This window comes from Pezoporus wallicus, unplaced genomic scaffold (assembly GCF_028554395.1).
Source record: "Pezoporus wallicus isolate ANWC-B61680 ecotype Strahan unplaced genomic scaffold, APGP_CSIRO_Pwel_v1 contig_13381, whole genome shotgun sequence".
NCBI lineage: Eukaryota > Metazoa > Chordata > Aves > Psittaciformes > Psittacidae > Pezoporus > Pezoporus wallicus.
In genome coordinates this window covers 88,680-106,776 of record NW_026637893.1, presented here as the reverse complement: position 1 = coordinate 106,776, position 18,097 = coordinate 88,680, and the positions used below count along the sequence as shown (strand labels likewise).

The window sequence follows — 18,097 nt, the reverse complement described above, 5'->3', positions numbered from 1 at the left end:
TCACTCACCGGCCACATTAAATAGGTTTCCAACAGAATAAAAATAGATACACCCCAGAATACAAAAAGTTTAATTTTAAGTTGTTTTTTTTTTTTTCTTTTTTTTTTTTCCACTAAAGCCTTTATACAAATCGATAAAAGGGTGCACGAGTTCCTAAAATTTTAGGTACATTTTTAAATGAGCCTTTTTTTTTTACTTGGTAAAAGGATCCATGTTCCTGTCTTTGAACAGAATAGGATGGCCAAAATTGCAAAGAAACAAAAGTCCTAGGTAAATTTACAATTTATACATTGGTTCTGGAAGTGATTCCTGCACCAAGCACATCCCATTTTCCCCCCAAAAGAAGAGCTGTGCACCCTAAGTTCTAGTTCAGGAGCCTCCTTCTCCCTGGAAACCACGCAAGAATGGTCCCAACCGAGCCAAGAGCCCGAGCATGGAAGTTGGATGTCATTCCTTCTCCAGCAGGGACGCCCGGGATAAGGGACTGCACTAGGAGCACAGTGGAAGCAGAGCACTTCCCAGCTGGGATTTGGCTGAGCCACTGAACTCTAAACTCTGGGACTGGAACAAGGGAAATGTGGTGGTCTAAAAGGGTTGGGTTTGGTCAATCCAAGCTAGCATGATTGATTGATTGATTGATTGCTACCCCTGTGGGTGCAGCCCAGCAGTTCTGTCCATTATTCATGCTGGGCTCCACAGCAGCATCTCAGAACCTGCCTGAAGGTGACTGATCCCCAGTCCAACTATTATTAGCATCGCATGGAGGTGAATCTCGTGATCACATTCATCAGTACAGTTCCTTTCACACTATCCCTCCCCATCCACCTACTCCTTGGCGAGGTCAAAGGCTTCAGGTAAACCTCTCAAGGAGACACTTGAGCTCCATCCCCACCGGACAGTGGCCACTCAAACAACTCAAGGATAAACTCAATGAAAATGCTGCCCAGCAGAAACAACACGGCACCTGTGTTTGCAAGAATGAGCTACTGGAGACATCCTTAGGACAATTTACGTAAGGAAAAGCAGGGCAAATCCATCAGGAAGCTAGAAATGAGGCTTAAAGAGCTCAGGGGAGCGCCAAAGAGAATGACATCCTATTTTGTACAAGTTGAGTATTTCACCCAAAGACAGCTGCCTTGTTTGGGGTTATTTGTGGGTTCTCATTTCTTTCCTTCTGTCCATTATCTATTCAGCTGTTGGATTTTAACTGATCAGGTTAACGCTGAACATGAATTCCCATTCGAGGCAATAAAGTTTTTCTATTCATCTTCAATTTGCTTTAGATAATTTGCTATTGCCCAGGTTTTGGCAAGTGTATTTCTTAGAATTCTAAAGATCTTCCCATTTTAAGGCTAAACTAAGAAATGTTAAAAGCTTCTGTAAACATTTCCTCTTCCTCCCTACAAGTTGCACAATTTGAAGTCCAACTGCAATTTAAAATGAGGTAATTTTTGTATACTCAGATCTTAGAGAGTCCTTTTTGGGACTAGCTGAGGTGTGCCAATCCAAACGCTGATCCAATTGGAGTGGGAGAGCTTCCACAGCAGGGAACGCACCGGCTCCAGCAGCTGTGCTTCAGTTAGTGATCTTCTCAATCTCATCCAAGTCATCAGTATCCAATTTGCTGATCTTTTTGTCTAGAAAAATCAAAAAGAATCTTATCAGGGTTTGTAACACAGAGAAGGGAAAGCTGCTTCCTTCAGCTGGGCTCAGGGAGATGAGGTTTGTCTTTGGAGAAGAGAAGCTGTGTGGAGACCTCAGAGCAGCTTCCAGTGCCTGAAGGGGGCTAAAAGGATACTGGAGAGGGGCCCTTCATCAGGGACTGTAGTGATAGGACAAGGGGTGATGGGTTCAGACTGAAACAGGGGAAGTTCAGGTTGGAGATAAGGCAGAAGCTCTTCCCTGTGAGGGTGCTGAGGCGCTGGCACAGGGTGCCCAGAGAAGCTGTGGCTGCCCCATCCCTGGCAGTGTTCAAGGCCAGGTTGGACACAGGGGCTTGGAGCAAGCTGCTCTAGTGGAAGGGGTCCCTGCCCGTGGCAGGGGTTGGAGCTGGAGGAGCTTTAAGGTTCCTTTCAACACAAACCACTCTCAGATTCTATGACTGCACAAAACACAGCTGATGTGTGGTTAAAGGCTCAACAAACCCATTAGATCTGCTCAGAACACAGCTAGTCAAAACCCTTAGAGAAAGAAGAAAGTCTGAGGGTACGTACTGAAATGCTCCTGGATTCTGTTGAGAATGTTCATGCTGTGCTTGCTGTCTACCATGTTAATAGCCAGTCCTCGCTTCCCAAAGCGACCCGTACGTCCGATCCGGTGCAGATACGTCTCATTGTCTGGATTTCCATCTTTATCCACAGGAAGGTCAAAATTGATAACAACAGAGACCTGCTCCACATCGATCCCTGAGAAACAGAAAGCATCCAATGACACAACGTTTAAACCACCTCAGAGCAGAAGCAGCTGCCTCTGGCCTGACTGATGGGCAGTTTGCTCACCATACCCATGTTACCCAACAGCACAAATGGACAGGACAAGGGGTGATGGGTTCAAACAAACAGGGGAAGTTCAGGTTGGAGATAAGGCAGAAGCTCTTCCCTGTGAGGGTGCTGAGGCGCTGGCACAGGGTGCCCAGAGAAGCTGTGGCTGCCCCATCCCTGGCAGTGTTCAAGGCCAGGTCTCTGTATTTTAGCACATGGTTAAAGACCAAGGCTCAGCAGTTCCAAGCAGGCTCCTCACAGGATGGACTTTCTCATCTCAAGCTGCAGGAATCCTACAAGGAATCCTGTGTTTGCCCAACATCATCTTTATACGCACAGCCCTGGTCAGCAGGAATGACTTTAAGGGCCCCAATTTGTCCAGACTGGGACACTCAAGGATGCAAATTCTTTCCAGAAGCTTATCTGTTATGTCAGGTACTGCTGCTTCAGCCCAGCCCGGCTCTGCTATGCCCTACCTCTGGCACAGACGTTTGTGGTCACCAGCACCTTCTCTTTGCCCTCTCGGAAGCGCTCTATAACCGCGGCTCTCTGCTCCACCATCATCTCCCCGCTGAGCAGTGCCACCTGATGGCCTTCCTTGGAGAGCTCTGCTGCCAGCCACCCGGCTGTCTTCCGAGTCTGAAACAAAAAGTGAGGTTTGTGAGCACCAAGCACCAGCAGACGCTACCGGGATCATTGGGACATTCCCAGAAAGGACTCACATGGCAGAAGATCATGGCCTGGGCAATGGTGATTGCGCCATAGATGTTACAGAGAGCCTGGAACTTCTCATCTCTGTTACTGCACAGAACATAGTACTGCTTAATAGTGTCCAGAGTCTCCTCCTCTCGCTTCAGTTTGATGATGTTTGGGTCAGGAACAACTTTCTGAGCAAACTTCCACACGGAATCCTCAAAGGTGGCTGAGAACAGCAGCATCTGGCAGTCCCTGGGGAGCATTCTGCAACAGAGAGCAAAATGGGCAGGGTTCCCATGCAACACTTCACCCCCCCGATCTCCTGATAGGATTAAAGCCATGAGCAAAGCAGAACAATAACCTCAGCAGAGTTATTCCAGTGGCTGGAAGGGCTAACACTAATCTTACCAACACCTCATCGCTCCCTCACGGACCAGTGGCATCCAGACTTGCCTTCTTACCAATGAATAAACCCTGCTCCAGGGACAGGCTTTTTAATTCTGTAAGAAAATGAAACTGCTTGTCACCCCCTGACACTGCCTCTATTAACCAGCTGGATTAGAGCTAAATATATCAGTTTAATCTTGTTGCTTCATCAGTGAAGACACCACTCAAGAATCTAACCCTGCTGTCCCTTGTGTTACAGAAGAGCTGTAATTAAAGGAACCAGTATCACCTTGGGCAAGGCACAGCCAGTCCTTACCTCTGAATGCGGATGCTCTGGTCCTGATGGCCCTGTGTTGCTATCATCACATCAGCCTCATCCAACACAAACACTTTGATTTTCTTGGGATCTATGAATTTGAGCTTGGAACACCAGTCCAGCACAGTGCCGGGAGTGCCGATCACAATCTGCTCTGAGATCTTCTGACCTCTCTCCACTGTTGGGATAGACAGAACAGCTTTTGTAAGACAAGCTGCACAGTGGAATGCTCTGCCCCTCCCTCAACCAGCCTCAACTGCTCCACTGTTGGTTTAATGTATTGCACCCAAAGAACATTGTAGTCTCATTTCCAATTCTGTACTCACACTTATTGCCTCACTCACTCTGCATCACTGTACTCACACTTATTGCCTCGGACAGCATAGGCAAGTTTCAGCTCTGGATAAAACTTCCCCATCTGCTCAATCACTTTTCCTGTCTGCAGTGCCAGCTCGTACGTTGGGGAAAGGCACAAACACTGGTGGGACAGAGGGATAACATGTTTGAGATGATCAACACCACAGACAATGCTATCACACTTGCTTATGATACCCCCTATTTATCTCCTCACAGATCACCCTGCGTGATGCAAGGCAATGACTAACAGGAACAAGTTGTGAGCAAAATCCACACAGTTTGCATTAAGGGTGCTTTGCTAAGATCTCCAGAACCCCATTCCCTGCTAAGCAACAGATCACAGAGACAGGCTCATCAAACTGTGAATTCACTATCAAAGGTCTCAAGAGAAGCCCAGCTTCTTCACTAGGTGGCCTTTCACCACCACAAGCCCCTGAAACACTCACATCCCAGAAGATTTACCTGTGGATACTTGTTCCCAGGCTCCACACGACTGAGCATGGCCAGGACAAAGGCAGCCGTCTTGCCAGTGCCGGACTGAGACTGTGCAATCAGGTTCTGTGGGCTGCAGAACACACAGCAACAGGAGCTCAACGAGAGGAACCACCCAGACACGTACTCACAGGGTTGAAGGACACCAAAACCCCAGCGAGTGGCACTGTAATGCCTTTAAGAGCTACCACTGCTGTGCAATGGTGCTACCTTTGCCAGCTACACTCCACAGGGCACAGAAGGTGGTTTCTGGCCTTTACCCACACTTTTATGGAGCTTTGGAAGGAAAACCTGTCAGTACTTTTCCATTTCACACATCTCCCCCTAGTGTCTTCCCACTGAATGCATTTCAGCTCAGGGCACAGCAAGCAAATCCACAACGCACCTCAACTGCACCCAGGATTGCTGTATCTCCATGAGTTTCTACCCTACACCAAGTAGGAAAACTGGACTGACCTCAGCCAAGCACTATGGCATTGTGTTCAGTACCAGCCCCAGGAAAGGGGCAAATCCAGGGTGCCACAGAAACACCATGGCACTGGAAAGCTTTCACCACAGCCCAGACAGCTTCCCCACCTTCACCCTCCCATCCAGAGCTCAGTAACAGCACAATGCATCTTTCAAATCCTTCCTGCACTGGAGGGGAGTACAGGATGTGTACATACGGCTCAGCAAGCATCATGGGCAGCGCATTCTCCTGTATCTTAGATGGTCTGTTGAAGCCCATGGCATAGACTCCTTGCAGGAGCTGTGGTTTCCTGAAAACAGAGATTTATACTGTCAGAGAGCAACCCTGAGGAGAAGGACTTGTGACAAGTGACATCCATCAGTGTGTACTCCAGCCCAGAACCCCCCCATGTGCTGGGCTGCACCCCCAGAGCTTGAGCAGCAGCTCAGGGAGGGGATGCTGCCCCTCTGCTGCGCTCAGGGGAGACCCCCCCCGCAGCCCTGATCCAGCTCTGGGGCAGCAGCATCAGAGGGACGTGGAGCTGCTGGAGCGAGGCCAGAGGAGGCCATGGAGATGCTGCGAGGGCTGGAGCAGCTCTGCTCTGGAGCCAGGCTGAGAGAGCTGGGCTGGGGCAGCCTGGAGAAGACTCCTGAAGGGGAGACCTGAGAGCAGCTCCAGTGCCTGAAGGGGCTGCAGGAAACCTGGAGAGGGGCTTGGGACAAGGGATGTAGGGACAGGCCAAGGGGAATGGCTTTAACCTGCCAGAGGGGAGACTGAGATGAGCTCTTAGGCAAAGCTCTTCCCTGTGAGGGTGCTGAGGCGCTGGCACAGGGTGCCCAGAGAAGCTGTGGCTGCCCCATCCCTGGCAGTGTTCAAGGGCAGGTTGGACACAGGGGCTTGGAGCAAGCTGCTCTAGTGGAAGGTGTTCCTGCCCGTGGCAGGGGCTGGAGCTGGGTGAGCTTTAAGGCTGCTTCCAACACAAACCACTCTGGGATTCTGTGATGTATGGAAGGACACTTGAGTTTCATTTGTGTACAAAAAGTTAAGGGAAAACCCCCTTAGAACCACACTCGGAGCTGCCGCTACAATCGCAGCAGTGAAGTCTCTGCCCAGACACAAGAAGTGACAGCAGGAGGTCTGGAGAGGTTTGCAAATCCCCTCTTTACTCAGTGATGCTGCACGCCTGCCTTCCACAGCTACGTGGATAACCTTGTGTCAGAGCTCTAAGGCTGCTACTTGTTCTTGTGCCTGCTCCTTGTTCTAAAGCAGCTTTCCCAACAACCCAGGAATCCCAGAGCAGAAAGCATTAATCCTCTCCTTTAGGTCAATCCCTTTTTCTCAGCTACACCTCATTTTAACACCAAAATTCCCACTCCTTGAAGACTCAAATATGGGGCAAAGCAACCTCAGCATACAAGGAACAGAATGAAGTGGAACATCATGAAAGCATTGTGAGGACTTCAGGAAGCTGTGATGGATTCTGCAATACAAACTGTCACCTAAGAGCAGGGTGACACTGGCTTAGTGCACAAAACTGGCAACTGATAATCAGTTTAGCTCACTGTGACTTCACCCAGTGATCTGTGGCTTATCCCAGCACTCAAACCTAAGGCTGTGGTGGCACTGCTCATCATCAGGTGCTCATCAATTGCTTTCTGGCCTCAGCAGGCGCTTGTATAGACAAGGAGATCCAAGAATAGCCTAAAATTCAGGTTCCAGTGCTAGTGAGCCCTCAGCTCAGAGTTCACTGGAGTGCTGCAGTGGTGCTCAGAAGCAAGGGCTTTCCTTTCAAAGCAGGTTACAGGTTTCCTGCCCAGCACTGCCTGCTACTTAGAACTTCCCATTCAGCCCAACATGCTTTTAAAATCTCCCATATTCCTTTCAGATGATGGCTGAACAAAAGCTCTTTGAAAACGTAACCCTGTGCTGCTCAAAAGCAAAGACACACAAAGCCCAACTCTGCAACAGTTGCCAAGGATACACCAAGCCCTGACAAAATGAAGCCTCAATTAGTCTGGCTGGGCCCATCATTAACTCCCTTGGATTATTTGGCTTCTGGAAGATGGGAATTAGGCTAACAGGCTGCTCAGGAGCTCAGGTTTTCTTTGTGTAGACATTCAACCACTCACATTAACAAAGCAAAATGACATCCTGACGTTTCCCAGTGAAGCCTCATGGGCTCCCACTTCCCTGTGGAGCTTACAAAAGAGCAACAAACCTAAGATCATCAATATAAGCAACAGGACAGCCTCTTTGTCATGTTATGTCTTAAATACAGCTACCACTGCTCTCCAATCCTCACTGGAAAAGGTATTCAACAGGGAGTAGTTTTTCCAGTACATAAATCCGATATCACTGGCAGAGAAAGATAAGCTTTTCCCTTTGCGCTATTCATTGCTGCTGTGGGACCTTCACAACCAACCAACGGAGAACAGGAACAGAAGATGGTCGTGTTCATTCCTTCCATAAATAAAACAAAGATCATGTATCCCAAAACACTGCTGTACTGCTGGAACACCTCCCTCCGGTGCTCCCATATTTGCAGGAGCAAAATGATGGTGCCTCCAGCACAGAAAGGGTCTCTTTGCAATTCACACACCTTGGTGGGACAGCCTTCCCTCCTCTCCTCACCTGAGCTCTGTGGTGCATTTGACCAAAACCCACATGTTAAAACTCAGAGTAGGGCTGCTAGAGCTGATGCTAAAAAGCAGTGCTGGCAGGAATTAAAACGAGCTTGTTTTGATGGAAGCCTTCACAAGGCACCAGGATGAAATCATTCTCCTTGTTTTTAAATCATCAATTTAGTAGGGACAGGACAAAGGGAATGGCTTTAACCTGACAGAGGGGAGACTGAGATGAGCTCTTGGGCACAAGCTCTTCCCTGTGAGGGTGCTGAGGCGCTGGCACAGGGTGCCCAGAGAAGCTGTGGCTGCCCCATCCCTGGCAGTGTTCAAGGCCAGGTTGGACACAGGGACAACCTGATCTAGTGGAAGGTGTCCCTGCCTGTGGCAGGGGGTTGGGACTGGATCAACTTTAAAGGTCCCTTTCAACCCAAACCATTCCATGATTCTGTGATTCCATACCAATAAATGATATGCTAATTTATGAATGATAAATGTGCAGTAACTTGAAGCAGAAAGGCTATCTCCTACCCAGCCAGGGAACGTCTCAGGACACAAGGAGAGGCTCCAGCTCCAAATTCCCATCTGCTCTTGCAACCTCACCACGAGTGAGTCAGTGCAGCTTTCCCTGAGCTCAAGAGCAAGGCTTCCCACGACTGAGTGGGCCAAACAATACACTGCAAACCCCAGTCACGAGGGAGCCTGCTTCATGTTTCTGCTCCCAGGTTCAACAGCTCAATGCAAAGAAGCCTCTGGCTCAGCCCAGCATGACCCCTCCAGCAGCTCTGAAGCAACCAGCACTTACAGTCGCAGCTCCTCAAAAGACTTCACGGAGTAGAGAGGGGATGTGGGGTCCCTCTGCAGCACCTCCACCTGGTTTGTGGTGTCAACCAGGTTACTGCGGATCAGCTTGTTCAGCAAGGACTGGGCAGCTCTGTCCTCTAGGGAGACAGCAGGGAGAAGAAAGAGAACTCAGTCCCAGCCTGCTCCACTGGGCTCTAACTGGCGTTACTGAGCCAGCTAAAAAGGACAAGGTGGATCCAAACACTGACCTTCTTCATTACAGAGCAATGGCATAAGCAAACCTGAGTGAGAAATCTACCACAATATCACAGATTCCCATTTAATAGCCAGGAAGACAAGCAAAAGTGAGCACTGGTTTAAGGGGGAGCTTAACAGATACAGAACACAAGCTCCCTGAACACAGAACTTAAGCTATGATATGCTCAGGGTCTAACTGGAAGGCAGGACAGGGTCTGAAGCCTCACAAAGCCTCACTATTATCCAGCATGTGGGCAGACAGACACCTTTTAGGGCTCCTTTTTTTTTCCTTTTTAAAGGAAGTTGGAGGACAAACTGGACTTTGAAAGATGCCCAGGCTGAAATGCAGCAAGGGCTGAGGATAAACGAGCACAAAGCAGAAGGTTAAACTGCTGCACTTTAGGGTTCTGCTAATAAAGCTTTCTTCTGCTATCCCCTTATTCCTCTCCACTCTAATCCAGGAGGCTCCCAAGTTATTACAGGACCCAGTGGCCTTAAAAGCATTATGGAGGAAGGACCTGTCTTACAATTAAGTCCCTGGGGCAGGATACGAGCTCAGCCATCCCAAGACATAAGGCAGACTTACTTTAAGTACATACAAAATCCATTTCCTTCCAACATTCCTTGCCAAAGGATTTTCCAAGGCACCACTTACCCTTCTCCTCATCCTCTGTCTTCTCAATGTTGTCATCCGCCTTGACAACAGCACCTAAAGTCAAACAGGTTTGGGGTAGATGTGAGCTCAGGCCTCAGCAACTGCCCACCCCGAGGAGTTTTAGGGTTCCAAGACTATGGGACAAGCTACAGAAGGGCTCATTTCCCTGATGGGAACAGCTCTGCTCTGTCCGGGTGTGGAAGAAACCCAAGGTATCACTTGCTCCATGCAGCCAAACTGCTCTTTATCAACCACACAACAGAGTCTGCTGTTGAATACAGCAAACCAGCATTTAACAGGTTAGCCCAGCAGAACCAGCATGTGAGGCTTTTAATCTCAGCTTTATATTTCCCCTTTCCAGAATTCCTTAACTAATTAGGAATTTGGCAATGGAAGAACACCGTCCCCTTCCTGGCACCATTCCAGTCGCTGTCACTCACCATTGGCATCTGGTTTGGATTTTTCCTCCTTCAGGTGTAAACTGCTCAACTACAGACAAGGAAAAACACAACATCAGAGCTGTCCTGGCTTTGGACAAGGGGTGTAGGGACAGGCCAAGGGGAATGGCTTTAACCTGCCCGAGGGGAGACTGACATGAGCTCCTAGGCAGAAGCTCTTCCCTGTGAGCTCTCCTCCAGGACCCACCACCAGCTAAAAGCACAGCACAGCGCCCACCAAACCCCTGTGCTGGGAGGGAAATGGGATGAGGTCCCTGCGGTGAGCTTCACCCCGTGAGCTTGAACAGAAACACAGCTTTCTCTAGGCTGTAACACGGGGAAGGGGGTTGTTTCCTGCCCCTGCACCTCCACTCCCCCCCCCCCCCCCCAGCTCCGCTGGTGGCTGGAACCGGAGCCAAGCACGGCCCCAGCAGCCGGACACGGCCCCGCTCCCCCAGGGCTGCTTCCACCGCCCAAAACGTGCTGGGGAAAGCAGCCGCGGGGCCCAACCACCACCGGGGGCACGAACTACGGCTCCCCAGCCCTCAAGTGCAGCGCGGGGGGAGAGAAAACCCCAAGCCCACAGAAATACCGCCCTCATCAGAAGCAAGCGGAGGAAAGAAAGGGGATGTGGGGGCTCCAGGCAGGCAGCCCGCAGGGGGGAAGAGCAGCAACGGGGCTGCGGGGCCTCGAGAAACGAAAGGGGTTCGGAAGGGGGAGGAGAATAAAAGGGGTTTTGCTGCTCCCGAAGCAGGGCGAGGGCGCGGGCCCGGGGCGGTGCTGCCGCAGGGCCCCGCGGCTGCGGCACGAACAAACCGGGACGGGAACGGGGGCTGCTCCAGCGCCGGGCCCCGGCCGCACTCACCGACTCGGCCGCCGCCTCCTGCTCGTCCACGGCCAGGGCCCAGGAGTCGGTGGCCATGTCCGGGCCGCGCCTGGCACCGGGCTCGCCCTGAGCAGCCGCAATGGCGCCGGGAAGGGGAGAGCGCCTGCGTCGCCCCCGGCCCCGCCCGCACAGCCCCGGGCCCGGCCCCGCAACCGCGCTGTGAGCGCCGCGTTCCGGGAGCGCCGCGTTCCGGGGGGCAGGAACAAGCGATGGGGGGCGATAGGAATGGATGGGAGGGGTAGGAATGGGTTGGGGGGGGGGGCAGGAAGGGATGAGGGTAGGGATGGGGGGGGAATGGATGAAAGGGGGCAGAAAAAGATTGGGGGTAAAAGTAATTGGGGGGCAGGAAGGGATGAGGGCAGGGATGGGGGGGAATGGATGAAAGGGGGCAGAAAAAGATTGGGGGTAAAAATAATTGGGGGGCAGGAAGGGATGAAGGCAGGGATGGGGGGGGAATGGATGAAAGGGGGCAGAAAAAGATTGGGGGTCAAAGTAACTGGGGGGCAGGAAGGGATGAGGGCAGGGATGGGGGGGGAATGGATGAAAGGGGGCAGAAAAAGATTGGGGGTAAAAGTAACTGGGGGGCAGGAATGGGTTGGGGGGTGTGGAGGAGGAGGGTCGGGAATGGATGGACGGGGGGTGTGTGTGTGATAAACACATAAAGGTATTAGGCTTTGTGAGTCATAGGTGTGGTTGTGTGGGTATAACTAGGAGCTGACAGCAACAAAACTGGCTAAAGACAAGGCTAGACAGCAAGTTAAAAACCTTCAGATCTCTTGATAGAAATGGAATCACAGAGCAAAAAGGTAAAAGGGGGGGGGGTGATATAAGGAAAGCCTGGAAAACCAGAGTTAAAGTACTTTTTAGCTTAACTTAGGTTGTAGAAAGAGAACAATGTTTATGTTGTAAGTCTGTGGGATGTAGTGGCCCCGCTAAACATGAGTTAGTTTCACACCAGTCTTCTAAAGTATCTTTAGTTTTAAAGAGCGATGTTTGTGTTGTCTGTGGTGAGATAACAGGCTTTAGTGGCCCCACTAAACATGAATGAGTTATTTCACACCATCCTTCTCATTATCAGTTGGTTTAGAGGCAGAGCCTCCCAAGGCTCTGCTAGCTTGGGATACTCCTTGTCTGCCCATCCTGCAACAAATTTTGCAGGAAGGTCACACTGTTTTAAATCCTTGCTAGTTATCAGAATAATTACAGATATAGCTGGTTGTGTGGTTGCTGGGGGGCCCAACTGTGCCAGAGGTGAAAAGTACACCGTGAGGAAGACTGCTTACTGCATCTTGAAGACCCCTGCTCACAATCACCACAGAGCAGTGCGCAGGCGCCAAGAGGAGGAGACTTGTGATAATAAATTCTTGAAGCTAGTTATAATATCCCCCGCCTATATGCGGGAATTATGAATATGCATGTAACTGATGTAATACTGAAAGTATATAAACCTGTACCAAATGCTAATCCCTTGCGCCTCTGGCTGCGGTCACGCGCCCAGCGCTGTTGCTTTTGCTTTCTTGCCTTTGTCCCTCACTAAACCCTCGTTACCTCGTTTAGAGGAGTGAGTTCGTATTTCACAGGCTGCTGTCACCGCGCCAGCCTGGCCCCAGCGGTGTGGGGCTGTGAAGCGTGTGGGGAGGGAGCAGCCCTCGAGGAGGGGCTGGATCTGGGTTTTACTGAGGCCAAGCCCAGAGCATCACCCAGAAGGTCCCAAGGCGATGGCTGCTTCCCTGTCCTGTTAACAAAGGCATGGAGCCACTTTGTGGCTCCCACAACCCAAACCTGCCCAGGTGAGCTGTTACCTCCTTGTGTGCCCCAGGACACCTCGTGGAGCGTTGCTGGTGTCAGCACATGAGCTCAGGCCCTGCTCTAAGTGCTCCTCAAACACCTCTGATGGTTCTTTTCCATCCAGCTCACCCCCTGATTGCTGAGTGCTGTCACCTGATGCTTTCCCATGGGATTCGATTTCCTCTTTGGAAGTGGAAGCCCCGTGTCCCTCTCTCCATCAGACCCCCCCTCCCCAGGCACACACGTGAATTTGGGGTGGGCAGTTGCATTTGCAGAGGTGACATCAGGGCTTTTCCTTTGCCATGGCAACTCATCGCAGTGCCCAGGAGGATGCTCGATGCAGGAGCTGAACGCGAGGGGGTTTTCAATGGGAACAGAGCAGGGAGCCAAAATAAGTCTGAGACATTAAGTAATGAGGGTAGAATGAAAAGGAACAGGGGGAGACCCCCACTGCAGCCCTGATCCAGCTCTGGGGCAGCAGCACAAGAGGGACGTGGAGCTGCTGGAGCGAGGCCAGAGGAGGCCATGGAGATGCTGCGAGGGCTGGAGCAGCTCTGCTCTGGAGCCAGGCTGAGAGAGCTGGGCTGGGGCAGCCTGGAGACGATGAGTGAAGGTTGGTCCAAGGCCTGTGAGCTGCTTTTGAGCATCCCTTGGTGATGCAACTTCACCTTCAGCACCCACTATCACCTCCCCTGAACCAGCTCTGTTTCTGTTCTCCCAAAGACTCCCATCTCCACGCTGGAACTGGCTCTGTTATAACTAAATGTGCTGCAGCTCCCAGCTTTGTTGGTGTGGATCCCAGGATTTCTCCTGACATATGTTATTTTCTTCCGAGGAGCCAGAAGCCACAGCAAACAAACACTTTAACTGGCACTGGGAACACGGGACATGGGTTTCTTAGTTCTTATTTGTCTAGAAAGAGCCATAAATCCTCAAGCTTCAGGGCTTAAGCCAGGCTCTGGAGCTGGGCTTAGGGACACAGCTCTTGTCTGGGTGACTTAGAGACAAGGGGAGGGAGAAAACGCTCTGGGGCCATCTGAATGCAGACAGAAAGGGAGATGTGGGGGTTAGAGGGTGGGTTGGGGGGCTTGGAGTGCTGCTGGTGGTGACCCGAGATGGGTCTGTGGTGGGACACTGGAACCAGCCAGATGTGTGGTGGATCCACGTCTCAGCATAGGGTGAGGCAAGGGGAAAGCCTTCTGTCCTCCTGCAGCTCATGGAGCTCTTCCCCATGGAGGTGATGGTGAGCTACCTGTCAGCAGCAGCGCCAATATCACTGAATTTAGGTACCAGCTTTACCCGCTCAGAGCCAGGCCCGGGTCCAGCTCTGCTCTGGGGCAGGGTGGTGCCATTCCTGCTGCCTCAGTTTCCCCTTTGCTCTACAGGTTGGGTTTTCCTGCACTGCAGTGTGATGTGCTCGGGGCAGGGGCTCTATCCCACATGAGCGCATCCCTCTGGTCCAGCATCGCTCCCCTTCCCTGCAGGATTGTCCCTCTGTGTGCCCACAGCCAGGCGGTGCTTGGTGGTGATGAGCTGAGATGGGGACAGGGACCACAGCATGGGGGGGGGGGTGTGGCCTGAGGCTGGTGAAGGGTGATGCATCCTGATTTGGGGGGGCTAAAGGAGCATCCTCTGGGGCGGGGAAGTGGAACGGGGTCCTTCCCATCCCGGTTGTGGAACATCCCGGGAATGGGTCACATCCCCCTTTCTCTCCCAACCCTCCATGTGAGGAGCATCTCCTCCACCGCTGAGCAGCACCCCTCGCCCTGCAGCCCCAGGGGGGGGAGCAGAGAAGCCACTGGAGTCTTTAGGGGTGACTGGTGCGGTCCCTCCCGGCACCACTGCCCCATAGAGGACCCCGGGAGCGGGGGGTGATGCCACAGGTTGCTGAGGGCTCTGTTGTGCAGCGCTCCCCCCGCCAGCCCTGGCGCTTGCTCCCTCTCCCTCTCCCTCCCTTTCCCTCTCTGTGCTTATCTCCGTCTCTCCGTGTCTTTCCCAGACAAAAGCAGCCTGAAGCCGTGCCTGACGCCTTCGGGATTTCTCCTGCCCTTCCTGCCCCAAAACCTCTCTGAGGGCAGGCACAGGGGGTGGCTGGAGCGGGTGAAGTTGCTCCAACCCTCCCCATCCCCTTCCTCCTCCTCCTTCTCTTCCTCCTCCTCTCTCTTCTGCCAGGCAAGGTAAGACAAGCAGTGGCTGCTCTCCAGTTGCTTTCCGCACCTCTCTAGCAGGCTGGGCTGCGTGTGCTCCGCAGGGCTCTGTGTGTCTCCGGGTGTCTGTGTGTGTGTGTGTGTGTGTGAGCGGGCTCTTCCCTCCCCAGGCTGTGCACAATCTCAGCACAAAGCTGCTCTCTGAACAGATCTCCCTGTCATAATATTTCTGCAGGCACAAGCCCACACTGTGCAAGCTGCTGCTTCCCTGCCTTGCCTTTTCCCAGCTGGATGCTGAGCCTCCTCAGCATCCCTGTCCTCCCAGAGCTGTGCAGGCAGCAACAGTGACTGCCCTCTGTGGATGGGGAGGATGCTGCTGGGGGGGCCAGGCTGGTGCTCTCCTGGGTGGGATATCCCAGCTGTGGACACATGCTTTGGGGTAAGGGAGGACTGACCTTGGCAGGGCGAGGGGGGACTCTGAGCCGCCTGGTGAGGCTCAAACACCAAAGACCTCGCTTGTACTTGGTGCCTGGGGGGATGGAGAAGGGTTGTGCTGCCCCTGGGGACCCTGTGTGTGTCCTTGGCTCTGGATCCATCCATGGGGCTGGCTGCTGCAGGTCCAGCACACTGAAGGGCGTTTGGGCTACAACCTCTATGGCTCAGCCCAGAGCCCAGCAAGGCAGGGGTTAACCAAAGCCTGTGTCAGAAAAGCTGTCTGCCCATGGATGTAATTGATGGTTCCAGAAACAGGGCCTGGGACGTGAATCATGGCCCTTGAGACCCAGCTCTGGGGCCAGGGGATGACTGACAGACTGCACAACCTGCCTCTGCTCGGGGCTGTCAATCCCGGTTCAGCCGGGTGCTGCATCATCTGTGCCACTGCTGGGTGGCTGGTACCACGCTGTCACCCCCAGCGGGTCCGCAGCGGTGCCGGGGTGAAGCACGGTGCCTGTTCTGCTGGTTTCATGCTTGGAGTTTGAAGTGAGGGAGAAGATCCTGGAGCTTCCCAGGAGAGGTTCCACAGGGCTGCTGTGGTTGTAGAACCACGGGATGGTTTGGGCTGAAGGGACCTTAAAGCTCCTCCAGCTCCAGCCACTGCCACGGGCAGGGACCCCTTCCACTAGAGCAGCTTGCTCCAAACCCCTGTGTCCAACCTGGCCTTGAGCACTGCCAGGGATGGGGCAGCCACAGCTTCTCTGGGCACCCTGTGCCAGCGCCTCAGCACCCTCACAGGGAAGAGCTTCTGCCTAAGAGCTCATCTCAGTCTCCCCTCTGGCAGGTTAAAGCCATTCCCCTTGGCCTGTCCCTACATCCCTTGTCCCAAGCCCCTCTCCAGGTTTCCTGCAGCCCCTTCAGGCACTGGAGCTGCTCTCAGGTCTCCCCTTCAGGAGCCTTCTCTTCTCCAGGCTGCCCCAGCCCAGCTCTCTCAGCCTGGCTCCAGAGCAGAGCTGCTCCAGCCCTCGCAGCATCTCCATGGCCTCCTCTGGCCTCGCTCCAGCAGCTCCACGTCCCTCTGGTGCTGCTGCCCAAGTGCTTGTGTTCTGTGTCCCTTCCATAGGTGCTGCCCTCAGCCAGCGAATCCCCTCCCTGCCCCGGGACTGGAGAGCACTGCCTGTGCCCAGGCTCTTCCAGCAGCGTTCCCATGGCTGCTCCGGGAGCGGGGGATACCGGATCCTGGCTCTGTTGGAGAGCCCCGAGCGGTGTCTCCTGTTTCGGGTTTGCTGCCGTGGGGCTGCCCAGCAGCTACCATAGCCCCCAGGGCAGGGTCGTGGTGCTCCTGCTGTGGTGCAACAGGCTCCGCCACCAGCCGGGCTGCTCCCGTGCATCGCCGCGGGGCACAGGCTGTTATCATCCTGACGGGCCGCTGGATGTCAGTGTTGATCGAGACTGATGGAGAGAGGGATGCCCACCGAGCTGCGATAAACCCGGTCTGAGCGGCGCGGGGTGACCCGGGTCCTGCTCGGACCCGGCGCTGACACATCCAAGGGAACCCATCTGGGGCTGGTGAGGGGCTGCAGTGGGGTGATGCAGCCACTGAGCACCCAAACCCGTGTCCATCGCATGCAGCACCGGGGTGGGCTGCGCACAGCTGCCCCTGGACCCCTTCCCATGGGGATGTGCCGCAGGCAGGACACGGCTTTATCCCGGTTATCCGGGCCTGGTGTGGTTCTTCTTGTTGGCTGTAGGTGCCATGGAGCTGGTGGTGGTGGCACTGCAGGGACCGCAGCCTGCCTTGGGTGCTGGGCCGTGCGCTGGGTGCTCAGTTTGCTGTGTTCCAGTCAATGGGTGAAAATACACCTTAGAAGAGCATTACCCTGCCTCTCTCTGATACACGTGGTCGAAAGCTGGGTGCTTTGAGGGCACGTCAGTGCTCAGGGATGCAGATGGACCCAGGCAGCGCTCCGGGCATTGCACCCACTTTGCAGGCAACCAAACACCCTCTGCGACCCTGCCCTTTGCAGTCCAGCCCCAGACATAACCGAGTGCTGGGCAGTGGGTGCTGCCTGCACTGGGGATGGAAGCTCCGCACGTCACAGGGTCCGTCTGCAGACGTCGGAGCAGCATCAGCACCTTCCCCGTTAATCCTGCACTGGAACTGGCTGGGATGTAAGCTGGAGCAGGGCAGCATGGTGCCAACGTCACTCCCTCCTCTGTGGCCATGGAGAAGAGCAGGTTGTCAAGGAAAAAGCATTTAAAAAGCAAAGGGGAAAGGCAGCATCCTCGTGGGCCATGTCCTGAGTGGGACAACCTGTGCCCCCAGCCCTGAGCTGCTCCCCAGCCCGGTGGCATTATGGATGTGGGGTATTTCTGCTGATTCAGGTGGCTGAAGGCATTTGCCAAGGGTTTTGCCTTCTCCTCCCGTGATGCCAAAGGCAGTGTGAGGATGCGGGTCGGGAGGGGTCTGTCCAGGTCTGGGGGATGGCCCATGGTGCAGGAGGCAGAGAACATGGTGGTGGGAAGGGGACACGCTGAGGACCGGGTGGATGCAGGGATGCTCTGTGCAGCAGTGCTGCTGGGCTGATTTTGGTGATGCCAGCTCCCATCATGGGGATGCAGCCTGAGGCCTGGATGGGGACCAAGTGCCGCTCCCGGAGCAGCACAGGCAGGGTAGGGAGCAGCTCTGGGGTTGGTGGTGGGCTGCTGGGGGGGGATTTAAGAGAGAGATGCCACCCCTCCCACTGCTCCCCCCGCGCCAGCCTCCCTGCTCTCCCCTTTCCACGCTGCAGTCACTGGATGGCGATGCTGACACGATCTGTGTGGAGCAGCCCCCGGGCTGTGCTGGCAGCAGCCTGATGGCTCCCAGCCCCATCCCAAGAGGGAAACCAAGTGGGAAGAGCCCTTGGAG

The 18,097-nt window shown here is 53.7% G+C and overlaps 1 protein-coding gene across 1 annotated transcript; it reads right to left on the bottom strand.

Annotated features, from left to right (window-relative positions):
* Positions 1-54: 54 nt before the first annotated feature.
* On the bottom strand, positions 55-10,947 carry LOC130598570 (ATP-dependent RNA helicase DDX19B). The gene is made up of 12 exons (XM_057408087.1): positions 10,796-10,947; positions 9,934-9,982; positions 9,494-9,547; positions 8,603-8,738; positions 5,394-5,486; positions 4,699-4,801; positions 4,243-4,357; positions 3,880-4,057; positions 3,203-3,440; positions 2,957-3,119; positions 2,214-2,405; positions 55-1,637 (listed from the first exon to the last, which is right to left on the bottom strand). Exons 1-12 carry the CDS (start codon positions 10,850-10,852, stop codon positions 1,576-1,578), a joined length of 1,440 nt encoding a protein of 479 aa, XP_057264070.1. The 5' UTR covers positions 10,853-10,947; the 3' UTR covers positions 55-1,575.
* Between the last annotated feature and the right edge of the window lie 7,150 nt (positions 10,948-18,097).